This window comes from Syngnathoides biaculeatus, chromosome 22 (assembly GCF_019802595.1).
Source record: "Syngnathoides biaculeatus isolate LvHL_M chromosome 22, ASM1980259v1, whole genome shotgun sequence".
Lineage (NCBI taxonomy): Eukaryota > Metazoa > Chordata > Actinopteri > Syngnathiformes > Syngnathidae > Syngnathoides > Syngnathoides biaculeatus.
The window spans coordinates 14,430,229-14,452,260 of record NC_084661.1 but is presented as its reverse complement, the minus strand read 5'-3'; the positions used below and the strand labels follow the sequence as shown (position 1 = coordinate 14,452,260).

The 22,032-nt window shown below is 42.8% G+C and overlaps 2 protein-coding genes across 11 annotated transcripts in view; one reads left to right on the top strand and one right to left on the bottom strand.

The window, feature by feature from the left end:
- Window positions 1-16,630, bottom strand: part of nrg3b (neuregulin 3b) — a 243,155-nt gene extending 226,525 nt beyond the window's left edge. For 6 of the 10 annotated variants that reach the window (XM_061810872.1, XM_061810874.1, XM_061810873.1 and 3 more), the window contains exon 1: window positions 14,264-14,404. The gene's annotated coding sequence lies outside the window, so the exon portion shown is untranslated. Of the gene's footprint in view, window positions 1-14,263; window positions 14,430-16,489 lie in introns of those variants that run through there. The other 4 variants (XR_009793668.1, XR_009793670.1, XR_009793669.1 and 1 more) reach the window with 1 other exon arrangement.
- LOC133495855 (GDNF family receptor alpha-1-like) lies at window positions 3,280-14,410 on the top strand. Its single transcript, XM_061810879.1, has 10 exons — window positions 3,280-3,750; window positions 3,831-4,163; window positions 5,271-5,354; window positions 9,247-9,425; window positions 9,964-10,136; window positions 10,849-10,958; window positions 11,940-12,074; window positions 12,194-12,393; window positions 14,009-14,056; window positions 14,273-14,410. The coding sequence occupies exons 1-10, from the start codon at window positions 3,711-3,713 to the stop codon at window positions 14,396-14,398; spliced, it is 1,428 nt and encodes a 475-aa protein (XP_061666863.1). The 5' UTR covers window positions 3,280-3,710; the 3' UTR covers window positions 14,399-14,410.
- Window positions 16,631-22,032: the final 5,402 nt, after the last annotated feature.

Genomic DNA, 22,032 nt, shown 5'->3' with positions numbered 1-22,032 from the left:
TATATATTTTTTTTTTTTTTTTAAAGACAACTTGTACGTGATAATATTGTCCACTTGATGGCGCTGTTTCTCAACTAAGGCCTTTGTGCTAGCGGCTAGCACAAAGGCCTTAGTTGAGAAACAGCCCATAAAATGTCCACACTGTGCGACGCTACATTAGGTAGACTTGCTCATGCCAACACAACAAAATAACAAAATTCAGTCTTAAGGATAATAATGCACATCTAGCAAAATTCAGTTATTTAGTAAACTGCTTATGAGCGGCAGTAGTTCTCAGCTCATGCTAAGAAGTACATCTAATTAAAAGCAATAAATTCAGCGACATAATGGAGTACGTATACGTACACAAAACACACGCGATTTGTAAAATCAATTTGCATTTGTAAAATAAAGCCCAAATATCCAAAGTAGAACATCAAATCCAAGCCAATGAGAAGGCGGAGCCTCTTCTCGGCCAATCCATTTTACTGCGGCTGAGCAGGAGTGGAAGTTGGGGCCAGCAGAGAAGTACTTGAAGGGGGTTGTAATCCTAATGTTTTATCATCGCCACGCGGTGATCAAAGTGAAGAACATGATGACCACTTGAAGGCCCATTACGTTCTTTTCCGGACCGTCGGGCTCAATCGCCGTCTCCTCGAGACACTTTTTTTTTTTTTTAGAAGGAGCCAAAAAAAGCAACAATTTCCCCGCCGTCGCACCGCTCGGCTTTATAGTATCGGGAAAACGCTTCCGTACTATTACGCCGTGCCTTCACCTGGATGTTGGCACCCTTGTTCACGCGTAGTTTGACGTCAACACATGAGGAATTGACATCTTCTGACATGCTTTTATACTGTCGCCTATATAGTGTATCATAAACAAGCCTCAAGTGCAGAAAATACCGAATATCTTGTGGTAAGAGTTTTTTTGTTTTTTTTTTTTTTAAATACACTGCCACAGAAACATTAAATTCCATATTTCACAAAGTAACCTCTGCCATTTACTATAGAGTGAGACACTGCTAGATATAACTGTCAATGCATAGATATGAAAGTCAACTAAGTTTTGAAGAATTAAACCCAAGGGTTGCATTCATAGGTTGAACAAAAAGGGTCCAAGAATTGACCCTTGAGGGATGCCCAATGTCATTGCCATTCAATTGGACTGAAAACTTCCTTTGGTCAGGAAATAAATTTCCTCTAGTTTGGAGTACTGCATTTAAAGGATTCTTTCAAGGTTGTTTTAATCCATATCCACCATATTATATCATCTAAAAGGCAGGATTTTTTTTTTTTGATTATTGTGTACATAACTGGAGAAGGTACCAGTAAGAGAGACCAGTTTTACAGATGCTCTGTTAAGAGGTTCCTCGCAGTGAAGGAAATTACAGCATTGTGGGACCACCTGTTATTTTAAGGAAGGCATTGACATGACGTGCGGCAATTATTGCATTTTTTTTTTGACAAATCGGGAGTATTTGAGGCGGAGCCACGTCACGTAAACGTGACATTTTCGATCAAGACGACGACCCGACCGCGCCTTCGAGAGGAAATGAATCCTTTCAGCGACGAGTGAATGATGGGCCCGCCGCCGCTAATCTTTGCGACGCATGCGGACATATACGGCGCCATTGATGGCTCCAAACTCATCATGCCGCCGTTTACTAGCGACGCATTAAAAGAACGAACGACAGAGGTTAGCGCAGATAACGCTGACGGGGGAGCTTTTCATACACTTCCGCTTGTATTTATTTCCCCAATATAGATGTGCTTAAGTGGAAGTAAGCGCGGCTCGTTTCCTCGAAGCAAAATCAATCAATCACGTGCTGGAGAAGAGTGAGTAAAAGCTGTTGTCGTACCGGGATGCGCAATTTCCTCATCACGTACGTGGACGATAACAATAAAGGAAATGCAGCGTTTGAAAATAGCCTTTGAAAATTATGTTCATTACAATATTGAAATAATATTCAAGTGCCTCGCAGAGGACCTCAAGAACCCTAAAGATGACCAAAAAAATAAATACAGAGTACAATCAAAGCACAACGACAGTATTTCATATCACGGCACTGATTTTTCGGGTGTTTACAGGCAACTAAATTCCCCACAGGGCTCCGTCCCCGGCACCCCTGAAATAGTGAAGGTTCACTTTATATGTACGTTACAGTTACATCCCATTCAATAACCTTCCTGACACACCCGTGTAACAAATATCTCAATATATATGTACATTAGTTTTACATGCTATAGTTGAACAGTAGTCAAAATTACGTTTCGATGCAGGCCATGACTTCAAAAAGGTTTTATATCAGTCCTGTACTGTAATAATCTGAAGAGCTTCCATACATATACATATTTTTACTACTTGCCCACAACACACAAGTTGAGAATAACCACTATCGAGGGCTACGAGCTAGTTACATAATAAGTACAAAAAAAATACAGGGAAACATGGATTACATAAGTATATTATGCATACACCGAGCAAATTGCCCCCCATCGCGCCGCAGCCGCTCGAAACGTAACCGATAAGTCACCGATCGACATTCGGCACCGAGACCCGCACGAATATCGACGGCGCGCGTCGACGAGGCCCAGGCAATCGTCGCTGAAACACTTCCATCGACATCTGCGGTGGTGGAAAGCGTGAGGGCAGAATTTAAAGCGACTTCAGGAAAAAAAAAAGGGGGGGGGGCAATAAATTGAGCAGTGGGTTTGTTTAATGCACGCACGCGCTCACGCAAGTCGATATCTCGCTCATTATCAGTCCGCTCACATGCGGTCGGTCGTCTTTGCGTTATCGTAACGTCATTTGGCATTACACGTTCTTTTCGGTAAATCGGCTGCTTAACGTGCTGAAAGTGTAACGCTTTTTTTTGGGGGGGGGGTTAAATCTAGAATCTGTTTTATTACAAACTGTCACAAGTGCACAAAACATTTGTAATCATTTCCATTTTTGTGCATATTAGGTCAGTAAAGTTAGGAAAGGTCAACAAATTGATGGTCTTTTTATTGCTGTCAAATGTGACAAAGCTTTTGTATGCATCGAGCATCTTTATGATAAACATCTAAGCCAAATATTTTTATTCACAATGCTTCCAAATTGGATTAATGACAACTTGGGGGGATTTTTTTTTTTTTTTTAAATAGTGCTCCATTGCATGTGTGCCTAATATAGTGTCCGTAAGTAGGTGAGCCATTTCGAGTGCAGTTAATGAACTTGAAGATGACGATGATGATGATGGGGGGTGCGTGTAACGTCACGCCCCTCGCCTCTCTCGCCTCATCCCAGACGAACGAACCCACTTCTTTTTCCAGCCTGAGAGCGCCCACGTCGACCGAATACCATTTCTATAGTATTCATAATTATGGCCACGTTTTCATCTCTTTGCGGGATTTAAACTTGCTCCGGAGCACCGCAAGGGGAGCGACGATGGACCAATAAGGTCGACGCGCGCCGGAGGAAGAGGAAGTCGCATCGGAAAGAGAGCGGTTTTGAAGAAATACCCGTCAGGTTTGCGTGCTGACACGGGGGCTTTCCGCGCCGCGGTGCGGACGAGGGTCGACAGGCCGACGCGGGGAATGATTCGGCGTGGTCTGAAACGCGTGGAACGGAGGGGGGGTGTTTGTTTTGCGGGGTTGGTGAGCCCTGCAGGATGCGCACGCGTGATGACGGCTTGCGTCTAACTGCTGGAGCGGCGCGTTAAAGAACAAAAAAAAAAAAAACTTCTCACGATGATTTTAACAACTTTCGCCATCCTCTTGTCATTTCCTGGTAAGTTTTCCCCTCCTTTTTTTTGGTCCTTAAATGAGTGCGCGTAATAGTGAGTGAGATTCTATCCCGCAACTTGCCAGACTTGGCGTCCAGCTTGAAGGGGGTCGGCGGAGGTGCCGGTGCCGCTGGTTCCGCTGCGCGTTTGGACTGCGTCAAGGCCAGCGAGCAGTGCCTGAAGGAGGCCACCTGCAGCACCAAGTACCGCACCATGAGGCAGTGCGTGGCCGGCACGCAGAGCAGCCTGAGCGCCGTGCACGCCGCGGCCGTGGCCGCTCCGGAGGCGCAGGGCGAGTGCCGCAGCGCCATGGAGGCCATGAAGCAGAACCCCCTGAACCGCTGCAGGTGCCGGAGGGGCATGAAGAAGGAGAAGAACTGCCTGCGCATCTTTTGGAGCATTTATCAGAGTTTACAAGGTGCAGACGCCTGCGTGCTCCGGAAAACTTTTAAGCGTGCGCAGCGTGTTCACTTTGCCCAACCACAACTGGGCCGAGTCACAAATTGGACACGAGAAAAATGTCATCAGGGCATTTAAAAAAAAAAAAAAAAAAAAAATTCAGTACATATAGGTTATTCCAGAATTGAGGTCAATCTAGGCACCAACATTTTTGGAGGGGTAAAAAAAAAAAAAAAAAAGACCATTTACTTCCTATATGTGTAATATTTCAAGGACAAAAAGTCAATCACTTGATTTGACCAGCTCAAAATCAAAGTTGCACTTTTTTTTTTATGATCAATTTTACTCGGCGTGACATTTCACTGCATGGCACAAGGCTGTACAATTAAAGTAAAATTTGGATTTAAAATTGAATAGTAATTTCGTGTCAGCATTACTCGAACAGTCTTGGCTGGAGTGCATGCTAACTATATTAGCTTCTATGCTAGCTGGTCAAAGAACAAACCTGGGTACAATTTAGAAAATAAATATGGTATGGCTTTGTGATTACAAGAGAGAGTTGCATTGCTGTGAATGGCACACCCCATCATTGAAAACGGTAAAAAATGTAAATAGACATTGAGTCATGTCGTTCACTTTTTTCTATCTCGATGGCAAAAAAAAGAAAATCAGTAACAGAGGTTGAGACAACTTCAATGCATTATTACCAAGTTTCTGTGATTTAAAAAAATAAAAAAAAAAGGCAAAAAATTAATCATATTATATTCGATACAGTGCATAAAGTTGGTTGTCAAAGCAGAGGAAAAAAACTTCCTGGACTGTTCAAGAGCTATTTGCTACTTTTGATATTATTTTGAAATTTGTGGAATGGCCCACGTCCTGAAAGCATTTAATTATTCCGCCAATCACTACACGTCGCTGGCGTAGATAGCTCAACAAAAGACATTTCACTTGTTGTAAAGGATGACAGTTCTCAGGTCAACCGAGTGAAATTGGATCATTTCAATTGGTACACCCGATGATCTGTAAACATATTTTCGAGGAATCGGAGAATACAGAAATGTATTGAAATAATTGAGAATGGAATACAGTACCTGCATGTAATGAAGTAACATCTTCCACGCAGGTAATGATTTATTGGAGTATTCTCCATACGAGCCAGTCAACAGCCGTCTTTCGGATATCTTTCGCTTGGCCCCCATCATTGCGGGTAAGACCCCAATTTTTCATTATTTTTTTTAATTGTTTCTTAACCACTGCCAGTCCTCCGAGTCAACATGCATATTTGAATTCAACAGCCGGGCAGTGAATGGCTTCGTTAGCACGTTTGCGTTCGGCGTCGGGGGGCTATTTAGACCAGTTCCTCGGGCCGGGTACGGCCCACGTGCCGCAGGTTGCATCCCCCGCTGCACGAATGTCTACTATATCAGACAGTTGCCCTCGGGATGCCCATTAGCTGCCATCCGAAGCAGTCATCTGACTCGGTGACTGAGCTTGTATCATTTTGTTTTTTTTTACGTGTAGCACTTATTGTGTATGACAGTGTGTATGTGTGCGCGCGCTAATGGTGGATTTTAAAAGGAATGCATTCAGGAATGCTGTTCGCAGTTTGTACAGGACATGAGGGCGCAGCTAAGCATGTTGATCTACATATAACGAAAAACACACACACGCAAAAGAACTATTAACCATCAGTCTGCACTGCACCATTAGTGTGTGTTTTGAGGGTGTCTGCTGCAAAGCCAATCATTGAACTGACCCCCCAAAAAGGCTACCCAAATATACATTTTAATATTCATGTAATGAGGTGCTGTTCTCAAGAATTTAGCAAGAGTTGGTAGAAAATGTCATGGATGATTAGTTGTGAGGGCAACATTTTTTTTGTGGGAGGAGAGGATAAATAACATGCAATCTCTGTTTGGATAAAGTATTGTTTTGAAATTATTTTAGACATATGTGCAGTATGTTGAGTTTACTTTTTTTTTTTTTGTTTAACATTCAATACCATTTGGTACAAATTTGATGCTTTTCATAATTTTTCTCCATATTAAGCGAGTGCAAAATGGTGGGTCATATTTTTGTTGTACAGTATCAATTGAAAGCAATAAAGAATAATGCATAAATGATAGCCACCTAGACCCTGAAATACTGTACATAACTAATATCTGTAACTTTCAACAGATTAATTCATATTTGAATTCATAATCAAATCTAACGAGTTTTTGGAGCCGGCCGGCATGATTTATCACAGAAACAAAACGGAGGCTGCGACGGAACCTTTAAGAGCATTTAACGATGACTTCTAGTTTCAAGTATGTTCTTTTTATTATAATTATTTATTGCCCCCCCCACCGTGTGCCGCAATCAGCGGAGAGGGACTGCGAGAAAATAAATGGAATTGGAAACAAATGGTCGGGAGGTTCGCAGATAAGGAACGAGGCTGCCCATGAATCAAAACAAGGACCGTTTTAACACAAAAGGAGAGAAAGTTTTTTGTGAAGAGCAACGCGGTGTGCTCGGGAACTTTAGATAAGACCGGGTGAAGCGTGCCTGAGCATACTTGAGCAGCTTAGTCTCCATTTTGGAACAGGTTCAAGCGCGGTTGCCCCTTTCCCATTAATTAGTCCCCATCTTTGGTCAGCGTAAAACGCCACAGACGGGCTAACAGCACTGGTGTTATGATGTTAATAAGCCTTTGAGAAATTGAGTGCAATCTGTGACGCAACCCGAGGAAGCCAACGCATTCAAATGTACGTATTTATGCTCTGCAACTTACTGATCAGTTTTGATCGGCTCAGTGTGCACGTCTGTGTTATACTGCCCCCAGGTGGCCAAGGCAAACACACTGGAAGCAGGAGCAGATTGTCTGGTGAACTTAGCAAAAAATGTAGGGGGGGGGAAACCTAATTCTTGACATTGTGCTGGTCTACAGTGTTTTTTATTACATAAAATATTTCCTACTATTCCCACCACCACTACGTTTACAAATGTTGCTTTTTTCCTTACCAAGTTTCAAGATTTTCATTTGGGTTTTTCGAAGGTTGGAACAGATTCATACCATTTCCATTCATTTCTATGGTGATGGCGATTTGAGGGACGGGTATTTTCATCGCAAGTGGCGCTCACGGAAGGAATTAAACACCTCGTCTTACTGCAAATAGTTAAGGCACACTGGCGATGTACTTTTGTTGCGTACTTGAAGTGAAGTGCACCACGTTGCGGTCGGGACACCTTGAGTGAGTCACGCGTCAATGTCACGTTATTTTTCCGTCGTGACTCACCAGAAAAATGTCAGTAAGCAACAGACTCGCGTCGTGACTAACCTCGCGTGGATGTACTTTGACATTGTCTCACATGGCAATGTTATTGAGGGAGGTGGAGCGCGCCCCCACCAAGATGGCTGCACACGTCACAGGCGTAGCCAATTGTGGCTCGCTAATTGTGGCATATTTTACTCAGGAGCTTTTGGTTGCCAGTTCTGCTCGGCACTTGAGGAAATCAGGGAAAAGGGGACAACAATATGTTTTTTTTTTTTTTTAAATTGATAATTGCCGTGGGTTTCATTACACCATTCGGAATATGAATATTTTGCCATCTATCATGGAGAAAAAGAAGGTTGCCAAAGTAGACTTTTATGAAGGCACTTTGCGAAATAGCCCCGAGGTCGTCCTATTTGCTTCCAGAACGCGTTTTGTCAGGGTCAAAGGAAAGATCACACTGTTTGTACACATCAGTGACATCGCGGTGGGCTTGCTCAAGGGCGGAAACGTGAGATCTGCGTATTGTCTTTTTCCGACCAATGAAATTCTAGACACGGATATCAAACAATTTGTGTCAAGAAACTCATTATAGAAATCATCGTTTTTGGCACAAATTACATCATTGGTGCTTGGGATTAAAGTCCTGCTTATGATGCCTTTGAATTGCATTAAACGAGACAGCAACATAGAATTAGTCACGAAAGAGATGATATGACCTCACAGTGGATTTATTATGAAAAGCAGAAAAAAAAATGGGAAAGGTTTTATCATGCTGAGGGCACTTTGCTCTTGATGAAGAGACACCGCGACCTCCAGCTTCTCCGTCTTAGTCACAAACGCACAATCTGGAAAAACCTTGGCAACAGCCACGCACAGGTTTATATTCTCTTAAGGGAGCAAAAACGTGAACGATTTCCATATTTGAACTATTCTCACTTGAATGAGGTGGACCTGTATCCTAAGACCTCGAGAGCAGCGGTCCGTTTGGCTGATACTTGGCCATTCTTTCGTTGATACAGAGCCACAAAAAAAGTTGTTCATTAGTTTGATTTTTTTTTTTTGGGGTGTGGGGCGAGGTTAAATCCAGTACAACTATACTCCATTTTTTTCCCCCCTTATTATCCTTTTTTTTTTTTTCTTCAGCGGTGTGCTGTGAGATTTTAAGTAAATTTAAATAATTTACATTAAAAATATTGATCTAGTCTTATTTTTAAGTCCAATTTGTATTTTTCAAATGGTTTAAAAAAAATGAATACGTGCCTACAATTTTCACAGTTTTAATATTTTAATCGACTGCAAGATATTAGCATAGGCCTCAAGCCAACCCGAAAACATTTAAACTTCTAAATATCCTTTAAAGCTCATTATTATTATTATTCTTAAATGGAAAAAGATGACTGTGGCGACCCCTAACGGGACAAGCTGAAAAAAAAAAAGATTAAGTGAAGAGTAACTTTTTTTTTTTTCCTCCAATGGCTGATGGGTTTATGATGACATCAAATTGCTACAAATTCTGGCTAGCCACGATCAAAATGTGGATCAACCAAAGATGATTTGAAATTGATTTCATTGGCTATATTTTTCCTTGCCCGTGCAATTTACTCCGAAAAGATCAGCAATCTCGTAATTTGTGGAAGGGTAGAACCGAGCCTGACCACAAATGAAAATCTGCTAGTAAAAAAAAAAAACAGGGGATCAGATTACATGCCCCCCCCCCCAAAATAAGTAAACAAAAATAATTTTCCTTTCATTCATCATTTTCCCGCAAGCCCACAACTAATTCCCCGGCTTTCTCTTTTAAACGATGAGTCAAACTAGAACATTTGTCTGTGCGCCCGTCAGCCGAGGCGGCCCCCGCCAAGGAGAACAACTGCCTGAACGCGGCCAAGGCGTGCAACCTCGACGACACGTGCAAGAAGTACCGCTCGGCCTACATCAACCCGTGCACCAGCCGGGTGTCGGCCTCCGAGGTGTGCAACAAGCGCAAATGCCACAAGGCGCTGCGACACTTCTTTGACAAGGTAACGAGGCCGCGGCGTCATTGCAGCGCTCGAGAAGTTGGCGCGAACGCAGCCGAAATGTCCCGAAAATTTCATTTTGCCGTAATGTTAGCCTACAAGCTAACAAAACATCCCCCCCCCCCCCCAACGAGAACAAGCAGAACAGAGTCAACAAACAGGAGTCAATTTGGTTCGACCTACCACAATGGATTTATTTGGGGGGCATAGTGAGCCAATGAACTGCACATAATTGTACCAGGTAACGGTTGTTGCGAACAAAGCCGCTAAAGTTCTTGTAAAATGGGGGAGGGGGGACTCATTTTAGACTTTTGTGTGTCACAAGATGCACTTTTAGCCACGCCCACCCAATAAATTGGGAAAACTGAAATGTGGAACAACAGTTTAAAGCCAGATCTCCACAATTCAGCACGCCATAGTTCTCTTCTGACATATTCAAGTAATTATCCTGGAACGTAGACAAAAAAAAAAAAAAAAACCAAACATCCGAGTTCACTTTCCAGGATCTTGAAGAGAAAGCGCTCTGTGTTTCCAAGCGCAGGTGCCGACGAAATACAGCTACGGCATGCTTTTCTGCTCGTGTCCGGCGGGCGACCGGACGGCGTGCGCCGAACGCCGCCGCCAGACCATCGTGCCGGCGTGCTCGTACGAGGACAAGGACAAAGCCAACTGCTTGTCTCTACAGAACGCCTGCAAGACCAACTACATCTGCAAGTAAGTTTGAGGAAGCATCTCTGAATTCAGATTTATTTTAAGAACTGATAAGCGCCGTTCTTCGGGAGAAAGCACAACATCGGTCATGTTAATGGAAAGAAAATTGCTAGCTGTTGTCGTCGTCGTCGTTTCTTCGAAGCTGCAATCCCGAGCCGAATTGTGTCAATCCAATAGAGAAAGAGCCGCAGTCCAGACCTTTTAAACCAATCTCTCGAAATGAGACTTAACGCACAATGGAAATGAGAGTTCGGAAAGGGGATTAAAAGCATCGAGAGGATAAACGCGTCGCTCGCTTGGAATTGTTGGAAATAGCGAATTGCCAGACGCGGTTCTTAAGAAAACATCTTCATGAGGCAAAGTCGTTGGAAACCTGAGCACAACTCAAGTTGTGTACGGTGAGAACTCACTTTTATTATTTCTGGTCCTCAAATGAGGAGTGTCGATTTCCCGAGATGGGTTAGCAAACATTTTGAGGCGTTCAAGAAGTCTGAAACTGAAGTTAGCGACGGGAGAGTTACAAATAAGCAGATGGCAGTGATTAGGTGGACTTTAAGGCAGCCCGTAATTTGCCCACCCTCCCCTGTAAGCACTCAGTCTGACTGGACTAAAAACCATCTACAAAATGTTTTTCAGATAAATATACGCCCTCTGAACGTGACAACACGCGACGCCATCTGAGTTGTTTTTTTTTTTTTTTTGCGCATGTTTCCAGGTCTCGACTGGCAGATTTCATGAGCAGCTGTCAGCCAGAAGCTCACTCCATATCCGGCTGTCTGCGGGAGAACTACGCCGACTGCCTGCTCGCCTACTCCGGCCTCATCGGTGAACCGCGTCCCTCGCTCGGATCGCCCGGAAACGTTGCGACTCGCCTCGAAAATGCGATAAAAAAACGCCCAATCGTAATTTGGTTTGTAAAAGCGCCCCCCCCCGCGAGGTGTTGCCTCGTAATCTCACGTGTGTGTTTTGCTCAGATAAGAAGGGAGAAGGGGACGGCTTACCAAACAAATTGATGCATTCGTTTTATTGGAGGGAAAATAACAAGCCACCCTCAAGATGAACAGGTTGAAATTCAACATAGCATTTGAAAAGGTTTGAAGACCGAAAGGAATGCTGGCATTTTATATCCGCGGTGAGGCAAAACTTGGATCGGTTCACGTTGGGAACAAAATGCAAAGAAACAAAAAGGGTGAAAAAAGTAGCCATATTTTGATTTGGGAATTGATTTTCGAGGATAAAGGTTTGGTGTTGGGCCCCGTAGCTCTGTGAGTAGAGCGTTGGTTCGGTAAACAAGGGGTCGTGAGTTTGTTTCCAAGAGTGGTCGCGTCAGGAAGGGCATCCGGTGTAAAAACTGTGCCAAACAAATATGAGCGTTCATCTGAAATGTCACAATGTGGCGACCCCGAACGGGACAAGCCGAAAAAGTTACAGTAAAGGTTTGGTGTTGACCTTTCAGCGTTGATCAGCACATGACTAGCTAGCACAATTTCAAAATAGTCGCCGTTTGAACTGTTGTTTGCAAAAGGCGTCTACTTGGCATAAGCTGAGCTGCGCTGTATTTGTTTACAGAGCGGACGCATGCCTCAATATCACGCAGCTACACTTTCGCAATATGCTTTTCTTCCGTGCGGTCACTCCGTACCATTCTTCCCTAATGAAAACACACCAATACAAAGGTGATTTTTACCCAATCTTGACATCCAAGGACCAGTTACAAAAAACTATGACCTCAGTTCTGCGAACAAAATACGTCTGTGGGTCGGTTGTAGCCAAAAGCGCCCCGAGGAAAACAATTTCTTCTTGCAGGCACGGTGATCACGCCCAACTACGAACGCTCCCTCGGCATTCGCCTGTCGCCGTGGTGCGACTGCAGCAGCAGCGGGAACAACAGGCCCGAGTGTGAGAAATTCGTGGAGTTCTTCGCCGGTAACAGATGTCTACGTGAGTGGACGTAGAAATTAAAAAAAAAAAAAAAAAAAATCAGCGTATCCCTGAAATCGGGACATGTTGGACAATAAAGTTTGAGCCCGTAAGAAAATACATTTTGTACGTTCTCGCAGGGAACGCCATCCAGGCATTCGGCAACGGTACCGACGTCGGAGTGTGGCAGCCTCAGCCCCCCGTCGAGCCCACCGCGGTGTCGTCCAGCGCCGCGCGACGGGGCAAAGACGCGAGCGGCGACGTGCTGGACCCGCTCACCGGCATGAGCAAACAGCACCTGGGCGCCGAGGCGATGTATCACCTTTGCGGGACTTTACAGGTGGAAATTTTGGAACCTTTATTGAGCGAACATTTGGGGGGAAGAAGAAAAAAAAAAAAAAAACCTCACCAATTAACAATCCAGCGGCTGATTGCAAATTCTGCGATTTAGGAAAATAACGGACAGTTGACCAGAATTTTTGGACCGAACGGGATGGTAATCAATGAAGTTTTATTGAGTTGAACCCAAAAGCTGCTTCAAATGTGATTAGACGCATTCCGTTTTATGTCATCGCGGGCACAATCCCGCCCCCTGGGCGCCAACGCGAGACGTCACACTTTCCCAAGCTGTCGCGTCAAAGCTAATTGGTTCCCCTGGCAACCACGGGAACGGGCCGCAGGGTCGTCTGAGACCCCATTTGTGACTGAGCGCGTGCGTCGGGAACACTTTGTCACCGTAAGGCTGCACTGAAGTCGTTTCAGACGACGACGACGTTGCGTTTGCCGCTGATCACAGACCGAACTGGTCTCAGTTTGTCTTTGTCAACACAATCACACTATTTGGAACCATCTCTGATACACGGACGATTCTACTACTTCAAGCCGCTAAACTAATAATTTTTATCTCGTCAGCACAAGAATCCCAGAGGACTGCTAAACGCCCAGTTACTTGACTTGCCTTGACTTGACTTCCCCCCACATGCCCTTCTTTAAAGTTTTCTGGGGTTATTTCGTCAACGCGTGCCAGTTCGGCAGGCTCAAAATGTAAAATGTGTCACAAGCTCACGTGCACAAAATCAATCAATACATTGAATGCACAATCAAATGTGACTGGGGAGAGCAAAACGCGAGGGGCTCGGAGTCGAGCCGCTGCTCCTCCGCATTGAGAGGAGCCCGATGAGGTGGCTGGGGCATCCGATTCCGATGCCTCCCGGACCCCTCCCTGATGAGGTGTTCCGGGCGTGTCCCACCGGAAAGAGACCACGAGGACGACCCAGGACACGCTGGAGAGACCATGTCCCTCGGCTAGCTTGGGAACGCCTCGAGATCCCTCCGGAAGAGATGGAAGAAGTGGCTGGGGAAAGGGAAGTCTGAGTATCCCTGCTGAAGCTACTTCCCCCGGAAAAGCGGTAGATAACGGATGGATGCAATTAAAAAGGTGAAGGAAGTCGAGTAAGACCCCTGCGAAGGCCCAGGTACCAAATTATACCTCAAGCATACCGATTTCAAAAAGTTTAAAACACGGAACGGCAGAGCAAGTTCCACCATACCGAATACAGTATATATATATTTTTTTTTTGCTAAATGAGATGATATCTGTTGCTTTAAGCGTGACAATCCATCAAATTGGCTTTTAATGACAAGGACGTGATTGATGGCAGCTCAAAGGACCACCGCGAGAGCAATTCATCACCCTCAAGGAAACCCTCCGCGTGGACCGTTTGCAGAATCCCGGCCGGCCACGGTCGCCTTTCTCCTCGCTTTGTGCGCGCCTGTGATTGTTTTTAGGGTTTGGGAAAAGTTCCAAATGTATCCGCAAATGTCGAACGATTGTCGTCACCACATTCGGACTAATCTCGCTCTGAATGGGTCCTCGCTTCAAATTCATTTCGGAGCCTTAATGGAAATGTTTTCAGACCAAATGGCTGACAAAAGGGCTCATTTTCTGCTTCCAGGCACAAAAACTGGTGTCCAATCGTACTGAGGATTCCACTTTGTGTGCGGTAAGAACGTCTTGGATTTTTTTGTGTGAGTGTGTTCATTTCAACCCTTAAAGCAACATTATATAAAACTATTGATCTTAACCTAAAAAAAAAACAATCAAAATGAGTGCCATTATGAGCAAAAACTTGTTGCTGACTGAGTCTTATCTGTACTTCTACTTAATAACACCGTGAATGAGTACTTGGTACACTTCTCAATGTTTGTACCTCACTCAGTTGGGCGACCCGAACGCCGTCCCGAGGAGCTCATCGGCCAAACTCTGCCGTCTACCCGCGTGGACTCCGCTGCTTCCTCCGGCTTTCGTCTTGACTGCGACGTCCCGGCTCGGGGGAGGAACATGAAAGATCGGCGTTCTCTTATCGGGACCTTCCCCTGCGTTACCCAAGGATTAGAACAAATAAATCAGAACATGAAGGGATTTTACAGATTCATAGCGAGGACTTGTTTTGGACCTTTAACGGACGCCAAATGTGAAGACGCGCAGACTCTTATCAAATCTCGACATACGTGATCTGTGGTTTGTCCAGTCAACCAAAACAGAAAAAAAAAAATCACTCAATAGGAAGACAACAAGTCAAGCTTTGGTGTTAAAGTCATCATCTTCAACAAGGGTGTCCAATTACAAAAAATAAAATAAAATCAGGGCTGCAAAAGAGCCCCGGAGCTACAGTTTGGACACCCCTGCTCTATACCGCGGCTCTTAAACTTTTTGGGTCCAGGAAATCCTTACAGGGGCAAAAATATTCCAGTGATCACTTCGTAGTCCTGAAAGGCAAATAAACATAACCACAAGGCGTACCCCTGCATTTTAGAAATAAAAGTAGTCATGGAGAAGTTCATTTAAAAAAAAAAAAAAAAAAAAAAAAAAACTATTCTGGACAGGACACATTTGGACTTAAAAAAATGCAAATGACCACATATGCACTTTTTCTTGAAGGATATGACATACCGTAATTTCCAGCCTACAGAGCGCACCTGATTGTAAGCCTCACCCAGTACATTTGTAACGGAAATACCATTTGGTACATATATAAGCCGCACCTCTGTAAAAGCCGCAAGTGTCCACATTGAAACACGAGATATTCAAAGATACAAAGAAAGACGGTACACAAAGAGTTTTCAAAGTTTTAATACCTTAGCTTAACATAGCAACAACACAGTAGCATAAACTGGGGTGGTTAAAAAAACAAACAAAAAAAAAAAAAATTAAATTTTTTAAAAGCCACAGCAGCTACACAGTAGCAACATGATAGCACCAACAGGGCCTGTTAAAAAAATAAAAAATAAAACACCTAAATTATTGCGACGCGGCAGTAAAACAGCAGCAACATGCTAGCGAGGCGCTAACAGAGCCCAGTTTAAAAAAAAAAAAAAAAAAAAAAACACATACCAGTATGTGTACCAGTACCACTTCCTCAGCACATATATTACACCGATCTCACTTACCTTTTCCACTCGAGCGCCCCCTTGCGGCCGTTAGAAAAAAAATGCAAAAATTAACCGCATCACCGCATAAGCCGCAGGGTTGAAAGCGTGTGCATATAAAAAAATAATTAAAATAAATGAAAAAAATTGCAGCTTATAGGCCGGAAATTACGGTAATTGAAAATTCTTTCGGGACCCCAGTTTGAGAACCGCTGCTTATCCAGTATTCACGAGGATTTCGGTCCTTAAAGCGGTTTCTCTCACGTGCGGTCAAGTCTTAGGTCAGCGTTGTCGTCATCGCCGTTCGTGGGTTGAAAAGAACATTTTGTAAATATCAAATTGAACGCAATTGTCTGCAAAGACGACGCTTCGGACGTTGGAGCTTCTCAAAGGGAGCAGTTGGTTTAGTTTTGTTTAAAAAGAATATCATTTATTTGGTCAAGTTACACAAGAGTACAAAAACTTCTCATCGTGGCAACGTTAGCTAAACTCCACTCCAACGTTGAAGTTTTATGTCACCACAAGGACGCAGTATTACACGATCAACATTAATAAAGAAAAATGTGCAGACCGGGTTTGTTTTATTCGTTATTAAATCTTATTGTCAGCCATCAAACTGAGCTGGTATTAAAAACTCGACATTGCAAATATATATATATTAAAAAAAAAATAAAAAATACCATGGCCTCTACATGAACAATTACAGTGATGTCAAAATGAAGGAATTCCCTGTAATAATTATAGAAATGTGTGAAAATCCCTTCAATGTAAAACTCAAGACTTCCAAATAAATGGGGGTACTGTGTAAAAAGTCAATAAAAACAATGTTTTTTTGCAAATGGCGTTGGCTCATTAGTGTTATATTTGTAATAATATTCACGGTGACTGACTGGATGCCGTTACTTTTGAAGTACTTTTGACATTTGTAGGTTAGTGTCGTCACCTGGGACCCGTTTCGGAAACGTTTAGCAAATGCGTGTTCAGAGCAAAAATGTCAAATGACTTACGGCAAATGGTTTGGGTCCGTTTAAAATAAAATCAAATTTAAAAAGCTGCAACGAAGTCCACCCATCCTTAAGTCGCAGCCATCTTGCATTAAGACTACAATTAAGATTGGGCTGGTGGAAACAGTTGCTCTTGATTGGAAACTTGGAGGAGTAGACCAATCAGAAAGCGGGCAGGGTCAGGGGGCGGGGCTTGCGAAAGGATACGCCCCCCCCCAAATCTCAGAGCAAGTGCCTCAAAAGTCAAACAAAACGTCATCATTGGATATATGATTATATTTAAAAACAACAGTAAGACAAACTGTAAAATTTCATTTGCTGAAAGTTTTTAAACCTTAAAGCTAAAATAGTGAATTCACTGTGACTTAATTTTAACCAAGTTGAATTTAAGTTTCCCAATTTATGCGACCAAATTAATAACATAATGCTGACATCCATCCATTTTCTTTGCCGCTTGTCCTCACGAGACTCGCGGGGAGGTACGGGGAGAACATGCAAAGTCCACACAGGCGGGGCCGGGATCGAACCCGGGTCCTCAGGCCAACGCTTTACCGCCCATTATTGTATATTTAATTATATATATTTAAAAACAAGTAAGCCAAACAAAAATATCATTTAATGAAAGTTTTTTTTTTTTATAAAATAATGAATTCACTGTGACTTAATTTAAGTTCATGCGACCAAATTAATGACATAATGACATATGCCAAATTTGCTTAAATTTTACAATTATGATTGACCTTTGAACAAATGCTACTTTGCCACAGAGCGTACCGGCATACGGTGCATATTATATTCGTGGGAAGGCCGTCTATTACTGGAGATTATGCAACACGGAAGGAACGCAAATCAAAACTTCAGGCTCATTTTGACCTACAAGAATTCTTGCATCCATCCATTTCGATCACACCAATATTTCTCCCTCGTTCCTTCCGCCGTTCACGAGCACGCAGTGCCCACAGCACGACGGCGTTTCCGCGATTGTCAGTCACATCACAGTCGGACAAGGACGGCGGTCTGAATAGAGGACAGACTGTAGAGGAGACGGGAAGGATGTCGGGGGGTGGGGGCACTGTCTGGTCAAGAATATGGCCCACCTGTTTTAACACGGTGATGGACTACTGGACCAAGAGAGAGGACACGAGATTTATTAGAGGTGCCAGCGGCTCCAAAAACACACAAAATGTCCTCTACGTGTCGGGCATGGCGACAAGATGGCGACCGACTGTGCACGGACGCACTTCGGATGAGATAAACGTATGCGAGAGTGCGTGCTGCAAACGCATGCAAAGATTGACACTAATAGAAATCCACGCGCATTTCAGAAAACCAAAACAATACGGAATGATTGCGGCTACGGCGCGTTAGTTAAACTCGTATTACTGCCGCCAATATTTTACACTTTCATTACCACGGCGGCAAGACCGCAAAGTGGTTTTCCGTTAGCTGGCGCAGACGGGGGCGGTCTAATTACTGGAACTTTGACCATAACAACTGTTCTGTGGAGGAGGAAGAGGAGAGCAATTTTTTTTTTTTTTTTTTTTTTCCTTTTAAAACACTGCACCTGCTTTTTAAGCACACAATCACACATTTGGATCTCTTCAGTGGGGTTCAGGAGCACGGATAACAGATAAAGCAGCCAGTCTGCAACTTTATAAAACCCACTCAGAAAAAGTAGATTTAACAAAGATGATGACCTTTAAAAGAGCGGCTATAACAGTTTTTCGGTGGATTGGATCGCTTTCCTTCAGAACCACCAGGACTCTACCTGGATAGGAAAAGGTCTTAGTCATCGACCGAGAACTAGACGGCGACTACTTTATATGTAGTGGCACCAACTGGTTGTAATTGGTGCAAAGTATTGAGTACATAAAGTTTACACAGCCCTGCTGGAAATGGAACTGCAGCAATTGCTGGCAAGCGTTGGCACTTTAGCACGGGTGACAACAATCTACCGACTTCACCGTGTTTGGCCAGGCCAAAAGCTGAATCTTTCACACACAAACAAAAAAAAAAAAAAAACATTTTTAAATACGTAGAATGTGTTATGGCCAAAGGTGAACTGCTGGGCCACAAATCCAAAAAGGTAGAACGGTAAAATTATCCTATAAAAGGTGGAAAAAGGGAAACTTTGTGAATACTTTCCAGATGCATTGGATCAAGTTTGTGCAAAATGGAGGAAGGCAGTGTGACACCACCCGGTACCAACCGCAAACTGGCCTTAACAAACGGTCGGCGATAAGCAGCAGATGCCAATCGTGGCTCAGACGCGAGCCCGAGGGTGGCTGCGGCAACGCTGGCGACACAAGAGGCAAAAACGTCTAGATGCCATTTATGATATGAAAGGACTAAAACAAACTATCACAGAAATGTTGACTTTTTTTTTTTTTAAGGCTTGTCCGGTGGTGTGTGGAATTTTTGGAGTGTCAACAATGATGAATTTCTGCAGCAGAAACAAAGCACAATTGGTATTGCGAGATTTAAAAAATAAAAACTCCAGAAGAAATTCATATCATCTCCTTTTTGGTGATGGAAAAAATTTAATTAGTAAAATTAAAAATAGATCTTGGAAAAAAAATAGCCCCTGATCCTTTTGGGAGCCAGAAATTAATAAAAAAAAAAAAATCAAACATAAAAATATATTTTTAAATAAAAAATGTCAATGTATCAATCAACTAGTTTGAAGTGCTTTTTATGGATGAATAATGATTGTAATCTCTTTATAGAAAATTGAACTTAAAATCAGATAATTTTCAGAGAATTCACATAAAATACCTCGGGCTGTTCTTGTGATAAATGAATAATTACACATAAAACTGGCAATGTCTGGTTACATCTGAGCTGCAACCGCTTTGAAATAGACAAAAAAGTGGTGATCTTCTGGCAAAATTGTGCATTTTATGACATAGAAGTACAGTATATAAATAGCCCAGTCCAAGCAAAACATAACATTTATGGATTAAAAAACGAACCCCTAAATTCTCTGATACTTGGGTAAACTTGAGGATGGCACACGGCAAACAGTACGGAGGGAATTTGGGGACAAATGCTTCAGAATACGGAAATATAGGATTTGCTAAATCATTTTTTGGCCTCATATCTGTTGCGCGTAAATCCTAATACTGTACAGAGGAAATACAAGCGGTAGCCACCACATTGTCAGTTTAATTTAAATTGTACCCAACACACGAGTGAAGCCATTAAATGACAAAGTGTGGTTCAGATCTAAAAAAAAAATAATAATAATAATAATAATTTGAAAAAAACACAAGAGGAACTCCAGTAGTTTGCCTGGCTTCCCCTCCGATGGGAATTCGTGCAGTCAAATTGATCCTCCTTGCTCACCTTATTTCTGCGAAAGCCCATTAAGGTTCCGTTGCAAGTGATGTTACCGCTTCCAACTTTGGATGATGATGAGGATGATGATGTCATTTCCTGGCCCCGGAACATTCTGGCAAGGGGTGCGGTTTCATTTTCACAAATGAAGGACATGAGGTCATATCATTCAATACCAAAAGGGACTAAAAGAATGCTTTGGCTTGCTCGTGTTGAGATCTGTTTAAAAAAAAAAAAAAAAAAAATCTCAACTGTTCCAAATAATTACTTACAGAATCAATTTTCCTTTGGATGAATTCACGTATCAAGTATCATCGTGGTTGCATCAATGTATCCTCTATCTGCATCAGTCAAGCCAAGCATCCACCGCCAAATATTAATCAACCGGAATCTTCAATCCCCTTGTATCTATCTTATCTCTGGAGCGGAATCCATCTTTATATCTAATCATCTGACAGTATGCACCGATCTTAAAAAAAAAAAAAAAAAAAAAAAAAGACTGGATGGCCACCAAAATTGAAGTCGCCATCAGCCATCTTGATAGTCCCAAAGCAAGCATGCCGACCTGTGCTTTAATCACCAGTTTCGTGGCTGTGAGAAAACATTCCACAGGTAAGTTAGAAAGATTTACTTTGACACAGTTAAAATTTGTTTTGTAAAGCTTTTTTTTTTTTTTTTTTTTGTAATTTTCTGATGGGCTTAAACTCACTTGAACAAACTTTCGTTTCTGGTTGTTGTCGTTCCCTGTTTGCCTTTATAGGCCGACGGTTTTTCGCGAAAAAGCGATTTCAATATTTCCCCAAACTTCATCAGCGCATAAGGAAGAAAACATATTTTCTCAGAAATTTTTGATGAATTTCGTAATACAGAGAACTCTGCAAATTGGATTGGATTTCAAATGCGAGGAAACAAATTGAAATTTTCTGTCTGAAACGGGACGTCGCAGAGACAACAAATAAAACAATGCGTTCAGCATGTATTTTCCCATTGCGAGAGTCCTTATTTCCAAAAATATATCGAACTAATTGACTTAAAATGTAATATTTTTATGACAAAAAATGCTTAGTTTTTTGTTATGTTATGATGATAGTGCTTCACAGCGTATTTTGGGAAAAGTTAACATGTCACGGAAATCGGGCCCGAAGTAATATGCAAGGTTTCTTGCTGGTCACGGCGTTTTCTGTCTTTCCTTTGCACTTGGCCTTTTTTTTGGGCTTACCAAGTCGAGTTAAAAATCCTTCATGTTACCTGAACTGAAAAAATGTCAAGCTCACACGACCAGTTTTAATTCTACATGCCAAACTTTGAGGAAAAAACCCCCGCCATAATCCAACCCATAAACCATGTCCTCCGCACGTTTTGGGAGTACCAAAATGGCGGCCAACTGGCTTCAACGAATCGACATACCGCTCGATGTGTACGCGCTATCCAGTCTTTTTTTTTTTTAAGATCAGTGCCAGTATCAGCTGCGGGACTTATATGTAACAATCTGAACTATATCCAGAGATAGTTTAGATATCAGGCTATGAATCCAGCTGTAACAATTGTTACAATAAATACGATTCCTGTATATGGACCAACGATGACTCACCGAGCGTCCAGACAGACAGATCAAAGACGGCCTCCCGTTCCTGAGCGGGCTTGCTGTAACGGAATCGCCGTCATCGTCAACTCCGTGTAGGGCTGCAGATCAAGCAGGAACGCGGTTGAACATTACAACGCAGAGTGGCAACGTTTCTTTCACAAACCCAAAGAGATGACTTACCCTTGGCCGCTTTCTTCCAAACGCCGCCTGTGTTTTTGCAAAGGACGCGGCGCGCGGATAAAGAGAAGCAATAGTCTGACCTTCGCCAGCGCCGTAATTCACATTGATCGAAAACAGCAGTCCTTTGTTAACTCCACCAAGGTGGTGCCGTCTCTTGCTAATGTGACACAAAAACAACTTCCCCGCATTTGAAGAGCGGCGAGGCCGAGGAAGGAGGAACCTGGTTTTAAATTCGGACAAAACATTCACAAGCATGACGACCCTACAAAAAAATGAAAATCGATGAGCTTAAAAGTGGAAACGGGAACAGTGTTCTGACATCATTCAAAAATCAAAAGATATCCGGCATTTACATAATGACCACAGAATGTTAACGTGTATCTACATATACTTTAATTTGACAAGGTTCTTTAAAAATGGGGGAAAGAAACAGACATTCTGTGAC

What these genes read in the sequence shown, in the direction of transcription:
- LOC133495855 (XM_061810879.1), top strand. Translation starts at nt 3,711, where the DNA reads ATGATTTTAACAACTTTCGCCATCCTCTTGTCATTTCCTG. An exon ending in CGCCGGTAACAGATGTCTAC is followed by an intron (nt 12,075 to 12,193) that starts GTGAGTGGACGT and finishes ACGTTCTCGCAG; the next exon opens with GGAACGCCATCCAGGCATTC. An exon ending in AGGATTCCACTTTGTGTGCG is followed by an intron (nt 14,057 to 14,272) that starts GTAAGAACGTCT and finishes TACCTCACTCAG; the next exon opens with TTGGGCGACCCGAACGCCGT.